The sequence below is a fragment of the Mesoplodon bidens genome (genome assembly GCF_964165515.1).
Source record: "Mesoplodon bidens genome assembly, chromosome: 11".
In the NCBI taxonomy this organism is placed as follows: domain Eukaryota; kingdom Metazoa; phylum Chordata; class Mammalia; order Artiodactyla; family Ziphiidae; genus Mesoplodon; species Mesoplodon bidens.
In genome coordinates, this window is record NC_138167.1 from 702228 (window position 1) to 719144 (window position 16917).

Below are 16917 nucleotides of genomic sequence, written 5' to 3' on the forward strand. Positions count from 1 at the left end.
TCCTGATCTCTATCCTCACTCCCCAAAGTACAGAGTCCCCCAAAGCACACCTGTCACAGAATTCAACATGTCGTACTCAACCTTTTTTTTTTTTGCACATCTCCAATTTTTGTTCTCTACCATCATTTCTATGAATATTATTTTCTTTGACAATTCAGTCTTTTTGAGAACACTCTTAGTGTCTGACTCATTTCTGTATCTTCTGAGACAGCTAGAAAAGTCCCATATGAAGTAGGTACTCAGTGGGTTTTGTTGAAGAAAATTAATAAATGACTCATGGGCTTGTACCCTCACAAGCATCTCTCTCCCTCCATAACCTGTGATCCTAAGATTTCAATGGCATTTAATACACATCTGGACGCAAAAAATAACAGTAACTTTTTGGGCTTGGAGTTTCTGGTCCCGCAAACCACCCAGTTAACCTGTTTGTTACAGAAACTGCACCTGACTATGTACTACCTATGTGCACAGCTACACAGCACACAGTTGTCATAAAGATCAAATAAGTTAGAAGAAGAAAGCCCTTCGGAAGCACTAAAGGAGACACCCGTGAACAGAAGGTCTTCAGTACCAGCGACCCTTAGGGGTGGGCTGGTGCTCCGTCCTGGCCATGTGGAGCCCGTGAGGGGCCCAGTCACCCCACAAAGATTGACCTGGCGTTTCTGTAGATAATTGTAGAGGCTGAGGATACAGCAGTGAGCAAAACAAAAAAACTGTCGTCCTCGTGGAGGTTATGTTCTCGTGAGGCCAGGGGTGACAAACAGATAAATGGGGGCAAGAGGGTGGAGAGAGATGGAGGAGAAATAAAGGGGGGAAGGGGGCGGAGGACACGGGCGGCGGGACAGGCCCCCGAGAAGGTGCCGTTTCCGTGGACGCCGAGGCCAGCCAAGTGGAGGGCGCCCGGACGGAGGTCCCACCACGTGAGCGGGCTCGGGCTGCTGTGGCACAGCTGGGGGTCGCGGAGGCTGGTGGGGGGCCCAGGAGGGCGGGGGGAGGGGAGGCTGCAGAGGGGCCTGTCTCTCAGGAGGTGGGGAGCCCGGAGGGCTCTAACTGGAACAGTGGCACGTATTTTGAGAGGACCGTTTGGCTGCTGTGTTGAGCCCCGGCTGTGACAAAGGACAAAGGGCAAAACAGAGACTCCTGCCAGGAGGCGGCGGTGATGGTCCGGGTGAGGGGTGGTGGGCGCTGCAGTGGACACGGAGGTGGCCGGGAACTGAGTATCTGGAAGGTGTGGCTCGTAGGATGCTCTGAGGGCCTGGAAGCAAAGGGTGGGACAAAGAAACAGGCCAAGGATTTGTGCCTGAGTCACTAGAAGGATGAGGCTGACCTTTACCAAACGGGAAAGGCTCTGGGGGACATGGCGAGCTCAGGGCGCTGCCTACCAGGCCTCCCGTGAAGGGACGGGGGCGGCAGTGCAAGCCTGGCCTCAGAGGAGAGGGCGGCAGCAGCTCGCTGTTGTCAGAGGCCACACAGGAGACTGGGCGTGACCACCAGGGACCGGTGCGGAGAGAGAAGAGGCCCGAGGACGGAGCTGGCGCTCCCAGCGGTAAGAGGAGGAGAAGGCGAGGGGACGTCAGCCCGCGACTCCCACAGGGAAAAGCAAGTGGAGTGAGGGCAGAGCTGAGAAAGAACGGCGTCCCCAAGGCCCGGTGACGATGCGGCTCAAGGATAAGGGACCACCCGCTGAATCTAATCCTGCAGAGAGTCAGGTAAGCGGCCCCGAGACAGGCCGCTGGATTCGGCACCATGGGGATCCCCGGTGGTCTCAGTCAGAGATGCTGCGGCGTTGCCATGGGGGAGAAAGCCGGGCAGCGGCAGGTCCGGAGAGAAGGAGGAGACGGGAGCGGCGCGGCGGGGAGGAGAACCGAAGGCCGTGGCATCGGAGGAGGGAGGCCTCCGCCCAGGTCTGCAGCGGGAGATGTCGGTGACATCGTCTTCGACGAGATCAACCAGACCAGCCCGGGGCACTTAGCCACCTGGGTCTACACACGTCACTACTTAAAAGGTCGCAGAGACGCTATCTCAGCGAGAAAGGCTGGATCAGCCCTGCCTTGAAGCCCCCCAAAGAGCTTTTCCCTTCTCACCAGCGACCCACAGAAAACAAGACCCAGCTGCTAGCTGTCTGAGAAAGCCAGAGCTACCTGCAGGCCCCACGGCTGCAACAGCACCAGCTTCACTGACAGCACATCTCCCTGAATTCACGGCGGGGCCGCAGGGCCTTACAGCTCAGAGGCAGAGTCCCGTCTTCACCCTCTCGACGGAACGACCCCCAGCCCCGCAGTGCAGAGCTGCCGTCGGTACTGCACGCGGATGGCACGCGGTCCGTGAAGCTTCCTCTGTGGAGGAGCCCCGGCTACTCCACAGGATGCAGCTCCCCTGCATCCCTGATTAGGAACCCCTGTACCACAGTCATCACCGTAACTAGTCCTGTTAATAACGCCCCCTCCGTCTCTTGGGGATAGTGGACTGTTTGATCACAACCCTTCACCCGTGCTTCTCTGTATGGACGGCACACTTCTGTGACCCGTCACCTTTGGGACCACGGCAGCCAGGTGACTTGCTTTGGCCACTGGCATGTGAGCAGCCATGATATAAACCAGGCTGAGCAAAAGCCTAGAATATGCCTGTGTGGTTTGACCGTGTGCCCCTTGGCGAGAGCCGCCCTGTGCTGTGAGGGCCTCAGGCACGCACGCTGGACGCTCCCTCAACCTGGGCTCTGGGATGAGGGGACCACGGAAGCTGGTCAGGCCCAGAGCCCTCATGCAACACCAGCCAAGGATGCGTGATTCTGGTTTTCGGTCACCGAGAGTTTGGGATGGTTTTTTCCTGCAGCAAAGGCTGCCTGGTGTACTCTCATTAGATTTTCAAACTCCTCCAGGGAAGGGACCATACTTATTTTCATGACGTGTCCTCACGCCCTGCACGGTGCCCTCATGCTGTGGGCCCTAAAAAGCGCACGCACGGCAGGGTCAGCGTCATCGTGCCCGTGGTAGCGTGTTGGGTCGAAGTGTGGGCTCAGTTCAGTCCCTGCCACCAGCGCGTTGGCTGCACCATCACACTAAACCCCTTAAAGTCATGTTGGAACTGATTCTCACCCTGCCTTCTCATTCCTTGAGTTTGGCCTATGGAGTGGTGGCTAATTGACCACAAAAACCCAAATAATTTAGGCTTTGCAAACGGGCCCTGGGTCTCAGCCGTCACATACACTATTTCCATTCTTAGGGCCCAGTGGTTAAGGCCAAGCAGAGGGGCCACGGTCTACACTCGCTTGGAGTTAACACAGGCCACCACTGCCCAGGGACCCCCACTCCTGCCTTTGTCCACCCAGGGAGTTCCCGTCCTGAGCAGAGACCAGGCCACCATCATGCAGAGTCAGAGACAATCCAGGGCACAGCTCTGGGCTTCAGGGGGCTTATAAGGTAACTGCAGAGGCAGGACACGCCTGTAAGCGTCTAAGATGCACGCAGTTCTTTACAGGAGGTCACAAGGTGCCGTGGGGAGACTTGGTTTCACTCAGGAGGCCTGGTTCTCTCTGCTCTGCTGTGGTTAATTCAGTTACTCCAGGAGGATCTTTCCACTATCCTGCGTGGGTACGGAAAGCACTGGACAGGTGGATACAAGACCCCTCGTGTTCCCACAGTTCTGTACCCTGAGAGGTTTCACCCACTGAGCAGGATAACGTCACCTGGCTGGTGGCCGTGCAGGTGGAAGGGTGGGTGTGCAGAGACCCCCTCTACCTTCCTGGCCCGGCCCCGTCTCCACGCTCGTCTGGCTGCAGCCCGCTTCGGGGGTCTCCCCCACCTCAAGTTAGGGCCCAGACCTGGTCACGCTGAGTGGACGTGTGACATGTCCCGGCACCCACATCCAGAATCGGGCTCAGTGAGCACTGGCCGGACAGCAGCGGCAGGAGCTCCGGAAGTGGACTCAGCCCGGGAGCAGGTTGGGCTGGGGTTTGCTGGAGTGGACGCTGGGAGCCCGACCTTCTGTGTCCAGGGCTGGGGTGCCCTCTGCAATGGGGGGCTGCTGCCGGAGAGGGAGAAGGGGCGCCGTCCCCGGGCCTGTCTCCCACCCCACCTGCCCGACTCAGGCCAGCGCCCTCCCCCCTCAGGGAAAAGCAGTTCTCACTCTGACAGGCGGCGAGGCCAAAAATAGGGCTTCTGTGGCCGGAGATGCCCCACGTGACGTGAAAGGAGGAGAGGGCTGGCAGAAGTGGCAAAACAGAACTTCCTGAACATCCACTGAGACTTTTCTGATTGCTCTTTGGAAAAATACAGACAGCAGAGATAATCCCATCGGCTGCCATGCCCTGGGAGCCCGGGGGGTCGCTCACTGCTCTCCTGCTGCACATGTATTTAAACCCCCAGCCCCGGCCGGGGTGGTGGACGGGGGCTGCTCAGGTGGCCGCGAGGCTGTTCTCTGTTCAGCTGTCTCCATCAGCCTGTGGCTTCCCCAGGTGCTCACGGGAGCGGGGGCCACAGTGGGTTTTAATGGACTCACAGCAGAGCTGGGACCTTTAGAGCAAAGGAACCCATTCAAGAAAACCCTCCGTGTATGTGAAATCAGGTTCCTTGGCAATTCAGGTTGGGGAGAGACTGGGGGATGGTGAGGAGGTCACGTGGCCGACAGGCCCAGGCTACTTACTCGGGACCCCAGACACCAGCCGCAGGGGCCGCAGCACACGGAACGCCCTGAGCGCCTTCACGTCGAATCCAGCCCCCTTCCCTCCCAGGGCGTTGGCCCCGTCGGCTTTGGTTGCTTGCTCTAAGATTGCACTGAAAAGCCTGGAAGAGAAGAAGGAGAGAGGAGGCGTCAGGATGTCCTGCCTGCCCGGCGGGGCTCCGACTTCTCTGAGAGATGCTGGGTGGTGAAGTGTGCAGGCGCCTCCAGCCAGGACCAGTCCGGTAAGTGGGAGGGTCCGAGACCCTCATCGGATGACAGCCCTTCAGGGCAGGTCCCGCCTGCCCCGTGCTGGCATCGAGCGGGCTTCGCGGCAGTGGCGGCCCAGGCAGGGCATCAGGCAGGTGGAGGCTGCCGCCAGGGCCCGTTTCTCTGCCCTCCCAGCGTCCTGGCCCCTGTGCCCTCCCAGCGTCCTGGCCCCTGTGCTCTGGCACCACATCCCAGCTCCTCCCGACAAGCCCCTGGCTTTGATCTGAGCCTGGGCACAAACAAGTGGTCCCCTAGAAACCGACATGGTGCCGCAGGCATGAGGACAGGAAACTGAGCACCGGCCTCAGACCCTGGCAACACCTGTCACATTGGAGTGATGGGGACAAAGGTAACAGACACATGTTCAAGAGGACAGAGGAGTGTTCGAGACGGTTCCATCCAACAGAAACGGTGCAAAGCACAAATGTGGGCCGCGTGTGCAAGTTAGATTTCCCAGTAGCCACACTAAAAAAGTGAAAAAGGGACAGGCGAAATGGACGGTGATGATAGATTTTATTTAATCCAGCGTAACCAAAATATGATCACTTCAGCTGTAATAAAGAGATTTTTTGTTTTTTGTTTTTGCGGTACGAGGGCCTCTCACTGTTGTGGCCTCTCCCGTTGCGGAGCACAGGCTCCGGACGCGCAGGCTCAGCGGCCATGGCTCACGGGCCCAGCCGCTCCGCGGCATGTGGGATCCTCCCGGACCGGGGCACGAACCCGTGTCCCCTGCATCGGCAGGTGGACTCTCAACCACTGCGCCACCAGGGAAGCCCAGTAATAAAGAGTTTTTAGTGAGATGTTTGTCCCTCTCTGTTTTGCACTAAATCTTTGAAACCTGCTGTGTGTTCTATACATACAGCGCATCTCAAGTGAGTGCTCAGTGGCCACCGTAGCTGGAGGGGAGAGTCCCATACAAACAACCCCTCCGGAGGAATTTTGCTGGAAAAAGGTAGGAGAAGAGAAAAGGTAGTTCCTGCAAGAGGGTGTGGAATCATTTTGCTTGTTTTTAAATGAAATCATCTAATAGAGACAGACGATGGGCAGTAAAGAAGTGAGCGGACAGTGGCTGGAAGGGTCGTACCCCTGGTGGGCAGGAGGGCAGGATGCCCGCAGAGGGGCACGAGCCCAGTAGCCAGGACGGTTCATCATGGTCCCGGGGAGGGAGGTGCATTGTGGGTTCAGATGCAGGTGCGGGAACAGACGGAAGTCCTCTCCTGACTGCACCTCTCTTCTCAGCAAATCAGGTAGCAAGCCATCAGCTGGAATGTGAAAGGGGGGGGCGTCCTGGAAGCTTGAAGGGTGAGGCAAAGGCATAAAAGGGTCGGGGAAGAAAGTGGGGGAGGGTGAATGGAGCCAGGCCGTGCAGTAGGGTTTCCGGGCACCCAGGGCCTCTGGGAGGAGGTGGTCATGAGGGGAAGTGACACGTCAGCTCAGCCCTGTGCGTTTCTCTACCCGCTCCAAGGGCACAGCTCAGGTACCAGCTGGTCGGACTGGGTTGGAGTTGGTGCTTTTGCAAGTGAGCAGGGAAATGAAGAGAGAAGTAAAAGCTGAGTGCAGACACAGGTGAGAGATGACCGCAGGGCAGGAGGAGGGGACTGTCGGAGTCCAGCGCTGGAGGGAGGGAGCAGGAAGGATGGGTGGTATGTTTTGGAGAGTAGGAAGCTGGTCTGAGATCATGGAGAGGATGTGGCTCGCGGTCATGGTGGGGATCCTGACTTCGACCCTGGGAGTGGGCAGCTGAGACAGGACGGAGTCAGGATCCCTGGGGAAGAAGAAGACATCAAGGAACCAAGAAGCTTGGGAGGCTGATGGCGGGACAGTGCGTGATGGAGAGGAGGAGCTGGCCAAGAGCTCACGTCTCCGCAGCCAAGGAGAGACTCAAAGGTGTGGGAGGACCACGACTTGGAGAAGCAGCGGGTAGAGGGTCTGAGGACACAAGCATCAGAAATGGAGGGGTTGGGCTTGCCTGGTGGCGCAGTGGTTGAGAATCCACCTGCCAGTGCAGGGGACAGGGGTTCAAGCCCTGGTCTGGGAAGATCCCACATGCCACAGAGCAGCTAAGCCCGTGTGCCACAACTACTGAGCCTGCGCTCTAGAGCCCGCGAGCCACAACTACTGAGCCTGCACGCCTAGAGCCTGTGCTCTGCAACAAGAGAAGCCACCGCAATGAGAAGCCCACGCACACCGCAACAAAGAGTAGCCCCCACTCGCTGCAACTAGAGAAAGCCTGCGTGCAGCAACGAAGACCCGATGCAGCCAAAAATAAAATAAATAAAATAAATAAATTTAAAAAAAAGAATTGGAGGGGCTTAGGGAGGAGAGGGCGGTGGTCTGAAAGCAGAATAAGAGGAAGCAGGGCTCCTCTCCTGGCCTGCGAGCATTTGGAGGGGAGGGGCCGTATCTTGAGAGACAGCCAGGGCAGCAGGACCCACGGGGAGAATGAGAGAGAGAAGGAGGGACCGGTGCTGGGGTTAGGGCAGCCCCGGGCTGCCTGCTCTGGAATAAACCTGATGAGGATCCAGCGACACCCCGCTCCATACTGATGTTTTCTCGACAGAGCTGAGCAGTTGGGACAAAGCCTGCAAAGCTGAAATCTGGTATCTGGACTTTTACAGAAAATGTTTCCTAAGACCAGAAATGGGGAGGGATTGTGGGGAACACGGGGCACCTTGGAAAGGTTTTGGGAGAGATTAGAACATGCAGAGAATGTACAGGAATGGGAGTTTGGGATCCTGGGCCACTTGTGGGAACCGAGAAAAATACGGGAAAGGGCCCCGTGGACCATCTTTGTCTTTGTACCTACAGACGTCCTACTGACTCATGGTCAGTAGAGTGCACTGGGTCGTGCCTGGGGCCAAGGAAGACGCCCAGGGACCAGACCTGAACCGGGCCTGGGCAGCCTGGTCTTGAGGAGCAGGCTGGGGCTCCTATGACTCCTGCCCCAGGGGGCTGGGTCTGGGAATGCGGTAGCTGCAGCTGGGGGCTTAGCAGAAGCTTAGACCCAGGCAAGGCCCAGCGGAGGCAGCTGGTCTAAACGGATTTGCAAAACGTGCTCCGGAGAACCCTCGGGACTTCTTGGGCAGTGAGGCCAGGGATGAGTGGCTTCCCTTTGGTGTGTTTTCCACGCGGGGACCCCGAGTAGGCTGTGTCTGCACAGTGGGTTCTGTGGCCAGACCACGTCTGATGTCCTGCCTGTTCTGTGATTCCTTCACCCCAGCCTGGCAGTTTGACGGGTCCATGTGTTAGCTGGTGACACCTCCCATCCCAGGCAGAGGTCTCCAGGGTGGGGGAAGCGGGGTCCTTTCTCTGCAGAGAAATGTTCTTTCCATGGAAGCCTGGATCACAGAAACTGAGGACATGGACATCAGTTTGCAAGTCTGTTGAACAACATTCCAAATCCAAACCAGATTTGGTTCCTAGAACTTCCTGGAAGAAGGGAACACGCTTATCAAAGTACAAGATGTTCACAAATGTTATTCAGGGAAGGGGACAGAGATTGAACAGCCATGCTCTCCTTTAACCCCTGAAGGGCCAGAAATTTCAGGAACGGGCCTCAGAGGTGTTCTCAGCTTGCGGGGGCCGGCGTGTTTCTCCTCAGTCACACTTTGTAGAGGCAAAACCACGGCTTGGTGCCCACCGGTGCCTAAGGGCCAGGGACCTTCTCCAGGCGGTGTGTCTGGCAGGTCCTTAGCCGGACGGTAGAGGTTATCAGAGAGGACGATGGTCTCTAGAGGCCCTGTGAGCCGAGAGGCAGGGCCCCATGTTGGGAGGGAGCTGGAGACAAAGTGAGGCCCTTTAGGCTGGAGTAGAGGGGCTGAGCATCTGCTGAGGGTTCCTGGGTGCCTGATGGGGGCGGAGGGAGGGCTCCCGGGTGCCTGGCAGGGGCGGAGGGAGGGCTCCCGGGTGCCTGGCGGGGGCGGAGGGAGGGCTCCTGGGTGCCTGATGGGGGTGGAGGGGAGTAGCTCACAGAGGCTCTGAAGTCCTCCCACATCCATTCAGCAGCCCCATGTCCCCACTGTTCCAAGGAGACTCCTCCACTTCTGGAAGGAATGGGGCACGTGGGGGGAGGGCAATGCCTTGGCACTGGCCTCCTGGGTGCAAGGCAGAGAAGGGAGAGGAGCCCTCAGCCCGGCACTCAGGCAGGCAAGCCCACCTGCCCCAGAGCAAGGCAGACTCCCTCTAGTTTGCAGGAGGGCAGAGGCTGCCCAGGAGGGGCCGAGGGGAGCAGATATTTCCCAGGAGACACGAGGAAGCAAAGGCACATCCATGTAAGGGGTGGGGATGGGAGGGCACAGCTGAAGAGAGGTGGTTGGGCCACACCCTCCATGGGGGTGTGTTGTTTTCCGAGTTAGAAGGATGGGCTGAGTCTAGACTGGATGGAGAGCCCCAAAGACCAGCGCCTTGGAGAAGAGAAACCAGGTGCTGAATGTGGCCGAGTGCAAGATCAACGGGAAAAAGCCAGAGGGTCATGGTGGACCACAAGCTGAGCCAGCGCTGGCATCGTAGCCTCCGTGTCGTCAACAGTCGATGGAGGCAACTCTGGGAGAGTGCCAAGTGTGGACGCCTCCCTCTCTTCCTCAGCCTGACGGCCCGGGCCCGGGGAGACGTGGCTGGGATCCGGGCTGACCCACAAGCAGTCCGCTTGCTGCAGTTTCGGGAGGAGCCGGGTCCATGCAAGTGGGAGACGGGCCCCTGTCTGAGGTCCACCCGTGTCTCCTGCTTCCACCCCACGCAGAGGTGAGGCCGCGTCTGGGCAGAGCATCGTACAGACCACGGCCAACTCAGCCCACCGACGGGAGAAGACGCAGCTTCTCTGCCCCAAGAGGCGCCTGTCCTCTCTGTTGGCCCCAGAAGCACCGGGTCTCATTCCTTGGGCTCTTTCTGTGAGTGTGTGAAAGGTTCCCAGGAGACTCGGGCCTTGAGGGGAGAGGCTGAATTTAAAAGGATTGAGATGCATCAGGGAGAAGCACGTTAAAGGACTTTGCCATGGTTTGCGGAGTTCGCTCAAGGCGTTTGTCAGCCACTCTGTTTATCCTGCAGTGAACAGAAGTAGCAACTCTCTCGCACAGCTGCAGCCCGACCCTGACACCCGCCCGTGGCCGAGTCCAGTCACTTCCGTGTCCCTCACGCCTCCAAGTGTCCCTGATGTTAATGCAAAGTGTGTCCTGCTCGGCCAGGCAAAAAAAGACGGCGGCGAAAACTCGGAAACAGCTCCAGATGCCCGGAGACAGGGACTCGCTCCCAAATGGCCCTGATTTGCTCCGTCACTTCCTGCAGGAAAGGCCGGGCGCCCACGAGGCTCTGAGCAGGGCACGCTCTGGGGAAGCCACCAGGGCAACATCCTCCTGGGGCGGCTGGGAAGGGCCCCCTGGGGTAGGAGCCTAATGCCACGCTGACCTGACCCCGGAGGCTGTGGGGACAGCGAGGGAGTGAACGGCAGGTGGGCTTGAAGTAGCGCCAGGTCAGCCCCGAGGCTCGGGCACCCTGCCCTCCACAGACGGATGAGTGACTGGAGCCCGGTCAGTTGTGTCTCTCGTGGCACGTGCGGGTCTCTTTGTACAAACATTCCGCAGAGAATCTTTTCCTGAAGTTACTGATGCCTTGATAAGGAGATCGTCACTTCCAGGGTTTCCTGAAGCTTCCTGACGCCGCTTTGTTTCTGAGCGTAGGCTGAGTTGGCCTCTACAGCACAGCAGCGTGTCCGGGGAAGTGCGTCTGGCCCTGTGCCCTCGGACCTTCCTAGTCCCATTGTCCGGTCCCGGCAGCCACCGAGCCAGGACCCTGCAGAGGTGCAGGTGGGTGTCCCGGCTCCCGGGTGCCAGCCACCCTTCCGTCCAGCCCAACCAGACGCACTCGGCCACACCGCAGGGGAGACGTCCAGGGGCTGCTGAGCCAGGTGAGGCCCAGAGGGAGTAAAAGACCTACAGCTAGGGCATCTCCTTGGCTGCACAGAGGCCCCTGGGCTCCACCAGAAGGCCTCGGATTCACCTGTGCGCATGCGTGTGCGTGTGCGCATGTGTGCGTGTGCACGCGTGTGCAGGTGGGAGCAGTGGCTGGGGCTGTTCCAGGTGACAGCTCCTCTCCCTTTGGAGACAGTCTGGATCCGAAGTGATTTTTAATAGATCCTCTCGTCTGGCCTGAAGCCCAGGGCTCTTGTGACCAGGGACACAGATACGGATGGGAAGGGGCCGGCACTGGGTGAGGGCGGCGGAGGGTGGGGGAGGGGTGGCTGTACTCACCCAACAACCACAATGATAAAATCCAGCAAGTTCCAGCCGTTGCGGAGATAAGCATTGGGGTGAAAGAGCAGGCCATAGGCTACGACCTTTAAAAATGCTTCCACAGTAAAAATGATGAGAAAGAGATACTCCACCCGTTCCTAGGAAACACAAGTAGAAGAGAGAGAAGAAGTCATTAGACTGGGGATTTGGAAAGTTCTGACCCAGCAGGTCCCCCAAGGTGGTGGAGGAGAAGGGGGCCCCTCCACGGTCGGATCAGGGGGACCCCCCAGGCCACATCCCGAGCCCCACAGCCCATCCCACAGGAGAGCTCCGATCCACTGGGCAGGAAGCGGGTTTTTAGTCTTCCAATGTTAAAATGCAGAAATCAGGGTGGTGAAAAATCACACATCTTTGAGAAACATCTTAGTTCATCAGTGAGCAGTTCCTTGTACTTCTCAGAAGAGAACTCACGATGCCTTATCTAGAGGGGACCCAAGGGTGCCGGAACGGGAGCTGGTGCTGAGAAAGGGCTGAGACAGAAGGGCAGTTCTGAGTCACAAACCCTGAGGCCACAGCCGGGGTCTCTGACACCCAGCCACCAAGAAGCAGAGCGTGGCAACCCTCGCCAGCCGCTGAAACAGAGGCAGCTGCCCACGTGCGCTGACCCCGACCTGGGCGAGCCCTCTTCCTTGAGGAACTAGAACTCTCTGTCCAAAGAGCGAGACCAGGTCAGCAGGGACCCCAGCGTTTCCAGGATGAGGGCGGGCACTGGGTGGCGGAGGGCGGGCATTCCTCCCCTCCCCGCACTCTGTCCTCTCCAAGAGGGCTCTGCTGTGGGATGTGGCCCTGTCCCTGGAGCCCACGCTCGGCAGGACTGACTCCGGCTGGTTAGAGCCGACTCAGGGCTGATTCACCGGCACCCCCACCCTCCACCGCTCTCCCACGCTGTCCCCGGCGCAGAGCCTTCAAGGCCCTGCAGGCAGGGGCGGCCGTGGCCTTCACACACCGATGCTTCGCACTCGTCTCCGCGGGAGCCTCCAGGAAGCTCCCACCTCAGACCCCAGACCCGGCTTCCCCTCCTCTGCAGGTCAGGAGGGGCTCACTGAAGACCCCAGGTCCCATGCCCACTGTATCCCTAGAAGGCATACGGCCTGCCGCCCACCTGCTGGGACGGGGTGCTCCGAGGCCTGGGGCACTGGGGCCCTGATGGGGAGCCCTGCAGGGAGGTCAGGTTGGTCCCAACACCCCCCGTGCTCGGCCCATCTGCTCTGCCCACCCTCCCCGACCCCCGCGACGTTGAGCGCGTGCTGGCCTCACCCAGCCCAGCTCAGGATGAAGTTTGGGGACACAAAGTTAAAAAGGGAAGAACCCAGGGCCCCGCCCAGACCTACTGGAGGAGACCCTCTGGCTATGGAGCCTGGAAGTGCACATTCCAGACCATTCCTGGGTGTCTCTGAAGCACCTGAAGTTTAAGAACCACTGGTCCATGTGCTGAGGAAGGCCCAGACAAGCGGTAACCATGGGAAGGGGATGGAGGTGGGACTCCACCAGCATCTCCGAGGCAGGCTTGTCCTTACCTCCCACCCATTCTGTCATCTTGAAGTTGGTCTGGGACGTGGCTTCCCAGGGGTCTGAGACCCAGGAACAAACCACAGTGCGTAGGACCTCTGGTCTTTAAGAAGTAGGTGATGTTGGATAAAAATGTACATCAGGACCGTGTTGAAGGGGAATGCATGTTCCAAAAGGGCGCGACACACCTGAGGACGACTGTGGAAGGTGAGCTGTCCAGCCACTCAGCCCCCGCCCCCAAGACCTTTCAAGCGTCCACGTTTAGCCCCAGATGACAGGGCCACCTCCTCTGCACACCCAGAAACCTCTGCAGAAATTCACAAAGTTGGAGCAGGGATGAGAAGGGAAACACACGTAAACTGGGTACCCATTTGTGTCAGGGGCTTTCACGTGTTCACCTGTGTGCTAGAGGCCTTCATCCCACCATCCCTCCATCCAGTCACACGTTACCGGTGAGGCACAGCCAGCTGAGTCATTGGACAGTGATGCAGGAGACCCCTCTGGGCTGTTTGCACAGCGAGCTTTCTGGGACAGGTAGCAACCCAGCTCGGAATAGCCCTTCCCCACGGCAGGGAGGACAGCCATACCCCAGGGCTCTGAGTGTCCTGTGTGCTGGGGGGCCAGCATCTCAGACAACTCCTTAAACAGCTGCGCTCCCAGCCCCGCCTGCCTGGCACCAAGCAGTGTGTTTACTCCCTCGTCCGCTAGGATGCCTTCCCTTCCTGATTCCTCTATGAAAAGAGAAAGCCATGGGGGAGGAGGGGTCCTGGGTCCCTCCACAGCCGTGCAGGCCCACACTGCAGCCCCGGCGGTGTCCTAGACCCGGTGCACCTCCTGTGAGATGGAGGACCCGGGGACGTGTGTCTTCTCTTGTTGACCCTCGGCCTTTGTAAGTTTCCCCCATAAGGCCCACTCCCTAATCCACACCATGTGACATAACAGGTGGAGACCAGAAGGAACCACGGACATGGCAGCGAGTCCTTCACTCAACCGTTCACGGACATGTTTATGTGCTGGAGATTCAAGAGAAAGGGCTCAGAAACTGACCTCCAGGAGCTCTGGGGACAACGGGGACAGATGGACAGAGTCCAGTACAGCAGGCAAGCCGTGCCCTGGAGGGAAGGCTCGGAGGATGGAGAGCTGTCAGCTGAAGTGGGTGGGTCAGGCATCCGGTGGAGAGAGAGGGAAAGGGGGGAAGTGTGGAGGCCGTGGCTGGAGAGAGGCCGGGAGGGGACGGGCTGGAGAGGTGGGCCGGAGCAAGAGGACCGGGGGCTCTGGGGCCAGGCCTGGACATTTGGCTTCCGTTCTGAGGAGACGGTGGCCCTGCTGTGATGGGCGCTGCCGTCTGGCACTGTCACGATTGGGCAGTCGGGCAGGGGTGGCCCACGCAGAGATCGTGGAGGCCTGAGCCGAGGCCGAGACGGGGGACTGGAGATAAGCAGGGGGACCTGGGACACAGAAGGCGTGTGATTTGCTTTCTGGCTGCACGTGGGGGTCGGAGAAGAGGCAGGAAAAGAAGGGCACGCCCCCCCCATCCCGGGGTTTGTAACCCGGCGACTGTGGGTGGAGGACCCTCTCGCTGCAGTGGGGCCTTGAGGGAGAGGAGGGGTCAGCGTTCTGTACTCAAGGCGGAGCTTCTGGACTTGGACGTACAGGTGGGCTCGCACGGAGCTGGGCTCGCAGGGGCGGCTGGATGAGGTGGCCCTGGAGAGCGTGTGGACCGGAGGAGAGCTGAGGCTGGGGTCCATCCCCTATGGGACGACCTCAGCCCAAGGGAGCGCTTCCGCATCCTGGGAATTGTCTCCCAGGAGAAGTGACAGGGTCCTGACTAAAGCCATGGGGTCTGAGAGATAAAAGGACCTCAGAGGTTATCTAAGTAACCTCCCGGCAGAAAGATTAGGACACTGATAAGATAAGGCCGGGGAGGACGGCCTTACAGGTGCAGGACGCAGGATGAGCTGGACTTCCTGACCCGATGCCCAGGGTGCATTCGTTTCTTTGCCTCCCGGGCCCCGCTGACCCCCTAAAACACGAGTGGGTTAGACTCCTCAGTACAAGGAGGACTGAACTGAAGAGGGCCCAGGAGCCAGGACGAAAGGTCTGGACAAGAACCCAGGGAAGGAGCAAGGGCCTGTGGTCACCAAGTGTGGGGCACAGTCACCTGTGAGGTGGGTGAACGTGGGTGTGCACGTGTGTAGCACCGCTCCTGTGAGCAGTGCTGTATTCACTCTAACGTTAGAGGCATGGGTGTCCTTAGAGAATTAATTCCAACCCTCTCTTCAAAACAAAAAAAACAAACAAGAAAACATAAACAAGTGAAACAGCTTGGTCATTCTTTCAAAACACTGTGTGTTGTCATAGAAACGTCCGGGGGTGGAGAACAGTGCGGCTGTGGAAGCCTTTCTCCGGCCGGCTGATGTCCGGGTGCCTCTGGCCTCATGGGTTCACATTCCTCACAGCCTCCCCAGGCCTGGTTCTGGGGGTCCCAGAGCCCTGAGAACGAACCAAGGTCCAGCACGGGACCTGCCGTTTCTGTGATCTCGGGAACCCCAGCAACTCTGGAAGCCACCCTGGGGCAGCCTGATTCCAGGCCCCACTGTGGGTCGAGGTTGAAAAGGCTGGAGGAGGCGTGAGGACAAGCCTGGGACGCGCCAGACGCAGCCATGCGCAACTGCGGGGGTGGGGGGGCAGGGGACGCCCAGGGCTCCCAAGGACCCTCCGCCAGCGCCGGCTGGAGTGGGGACATCGCCGCTCAAGTGGCTCCATCTCTTCCCCTTCCCAGCCCTTCCCCTTCCCCCCCCCCCCCGACAATATTCTCCAACCCCGCCCGCCCATGCGTCCTTTCCTTGTCACCGTGTCCCCATCCCTCCCCTCTCCCTGCTCTCTCCTTAGGGCCGCCACTGGCACCCGGGCCCACATCCACTCCCGGGTCTGACCCACTGAGGGGATTCAGAGGAGGGGGCGCCTCGGTTCCCAGGGGTCACGAGGTCTCGCGATGCCTGTGGGCTGGTGCGGCCCTGGAGGGCACAGGCCGTCGGAGCTTCCCGCTCTCCTCACGTCCACACATCCTGCCCTTCAACCGCGTTGTAAGCCTCCTCACGGCAGACTCAGTTATCTGTGGATGGTAACAATCTTGATTCTGACACTGAATGGCTCTGTGTCTTTGGGAAATCACGTTACCTCCCTGGTCTGTTTCTCATCGGTAGAAGAGTTAGTTAAGCATGAAAAAAACAAAACAAAACAAAAAAACCACAATGTTGCTGAGAGCCCTGGGCTCCCCAGGGCTGCTTTGGGAGCGGGTACAGGTCGGGGGGAGGCTGACATGGTGGGGCTTCCCCCCTGCCCCCGCCTTGAACCAGAGCGCGGCCACTTTAACCCGAGGACCCTACACAGCTGAATCAAGTCTGGGGAACCCACAGGACGGGTTGTGGACAGAGAACACACACACAAAAGACGCAGCCATCTCTTCTTGAACAGTCTGGGTGACTCTGGTTGGCTTTCTATTCTGGGTTCTGCCTTGGATTTTATTTGAGAAGAGGAATGAGTGCTTTTTTTTTTCCCTGGTTTTCTCAGAACTTGGAATACCACTTCCAAAGTGGTAGATGACTCCAAAGCCTCTGCAGAGTTCTCTGTCAAGCTCGTCCCTGGTCTGTGTGCAGCTCTGCACAAGGCACCGGCAGATTCCCAAATGTGGAGAGGAACAGAGAGTTCCTGTCCTTGCTGTTCTGAGGAGCCCTATAAACACAGACAGGTTTGATAATGAAAAATCCTTCATTAACGAGACTATTAATGTGTGTGCTTTGGGAGAACACAACATTCCCTCCTGGTAAGGGAAGCTGGTGCCAGGGGAGAGCTCCCTGGACCAGGCCATCAGGGCGTTCCTGCCAGCTCTGTTCACGTCTGCATGCTCCTGTCTCTTCAAGTACGCGTGTTTCTGCACACGCGCACACACACGCACGTGTGGTGCAGCTGGGTGATGCCCACCGTCTGTGTTAAGCAGCAGGTACCTGCTCTGTAACAGACCAGCTGTGGAAATTCACACTCAGAGAGCTTGCCTTCCCTCAGCGGCTGAAGGAGTACACAGGATGTGGTGAATACATGCACAGAAGGATACTAGTCAGCCCTGAAAAGGAATAAAGTTCTGACACGCGCTGCAACATGGGTGAGCCCTGAAAACACTGTGCTAAGAGAGAGAAGC

General features: G+C 58.6%; 1 protein-coding gene across 1 annotated transcript in view; it reads right to left on the reverse strand.

The window, feature by feature from the left end:
• The window catches only part of CACNA1C (calcium voltage-gated channel subunit alpha1 C), a 471172-nt gene that overhangs the window by 172567 nt on the left and 281688 nt on the right, over positions 1–16917 (reverse strand). Inside the window, exons 4-5 of the mRNA XM_081249321.1 lie at positions 11169–11308; positions 4642–4781 (exon numbers count right to left, since the gene is read on the reverse strand). Coding sequence (XP_081105447.1) covers positions 4642–4781; positions 11169–11308 — 280 coding nt within the window. The remainder of the gene's footprint in view (positions 1–4641; positions 4782–11168; positions 11309–16917) is intronic.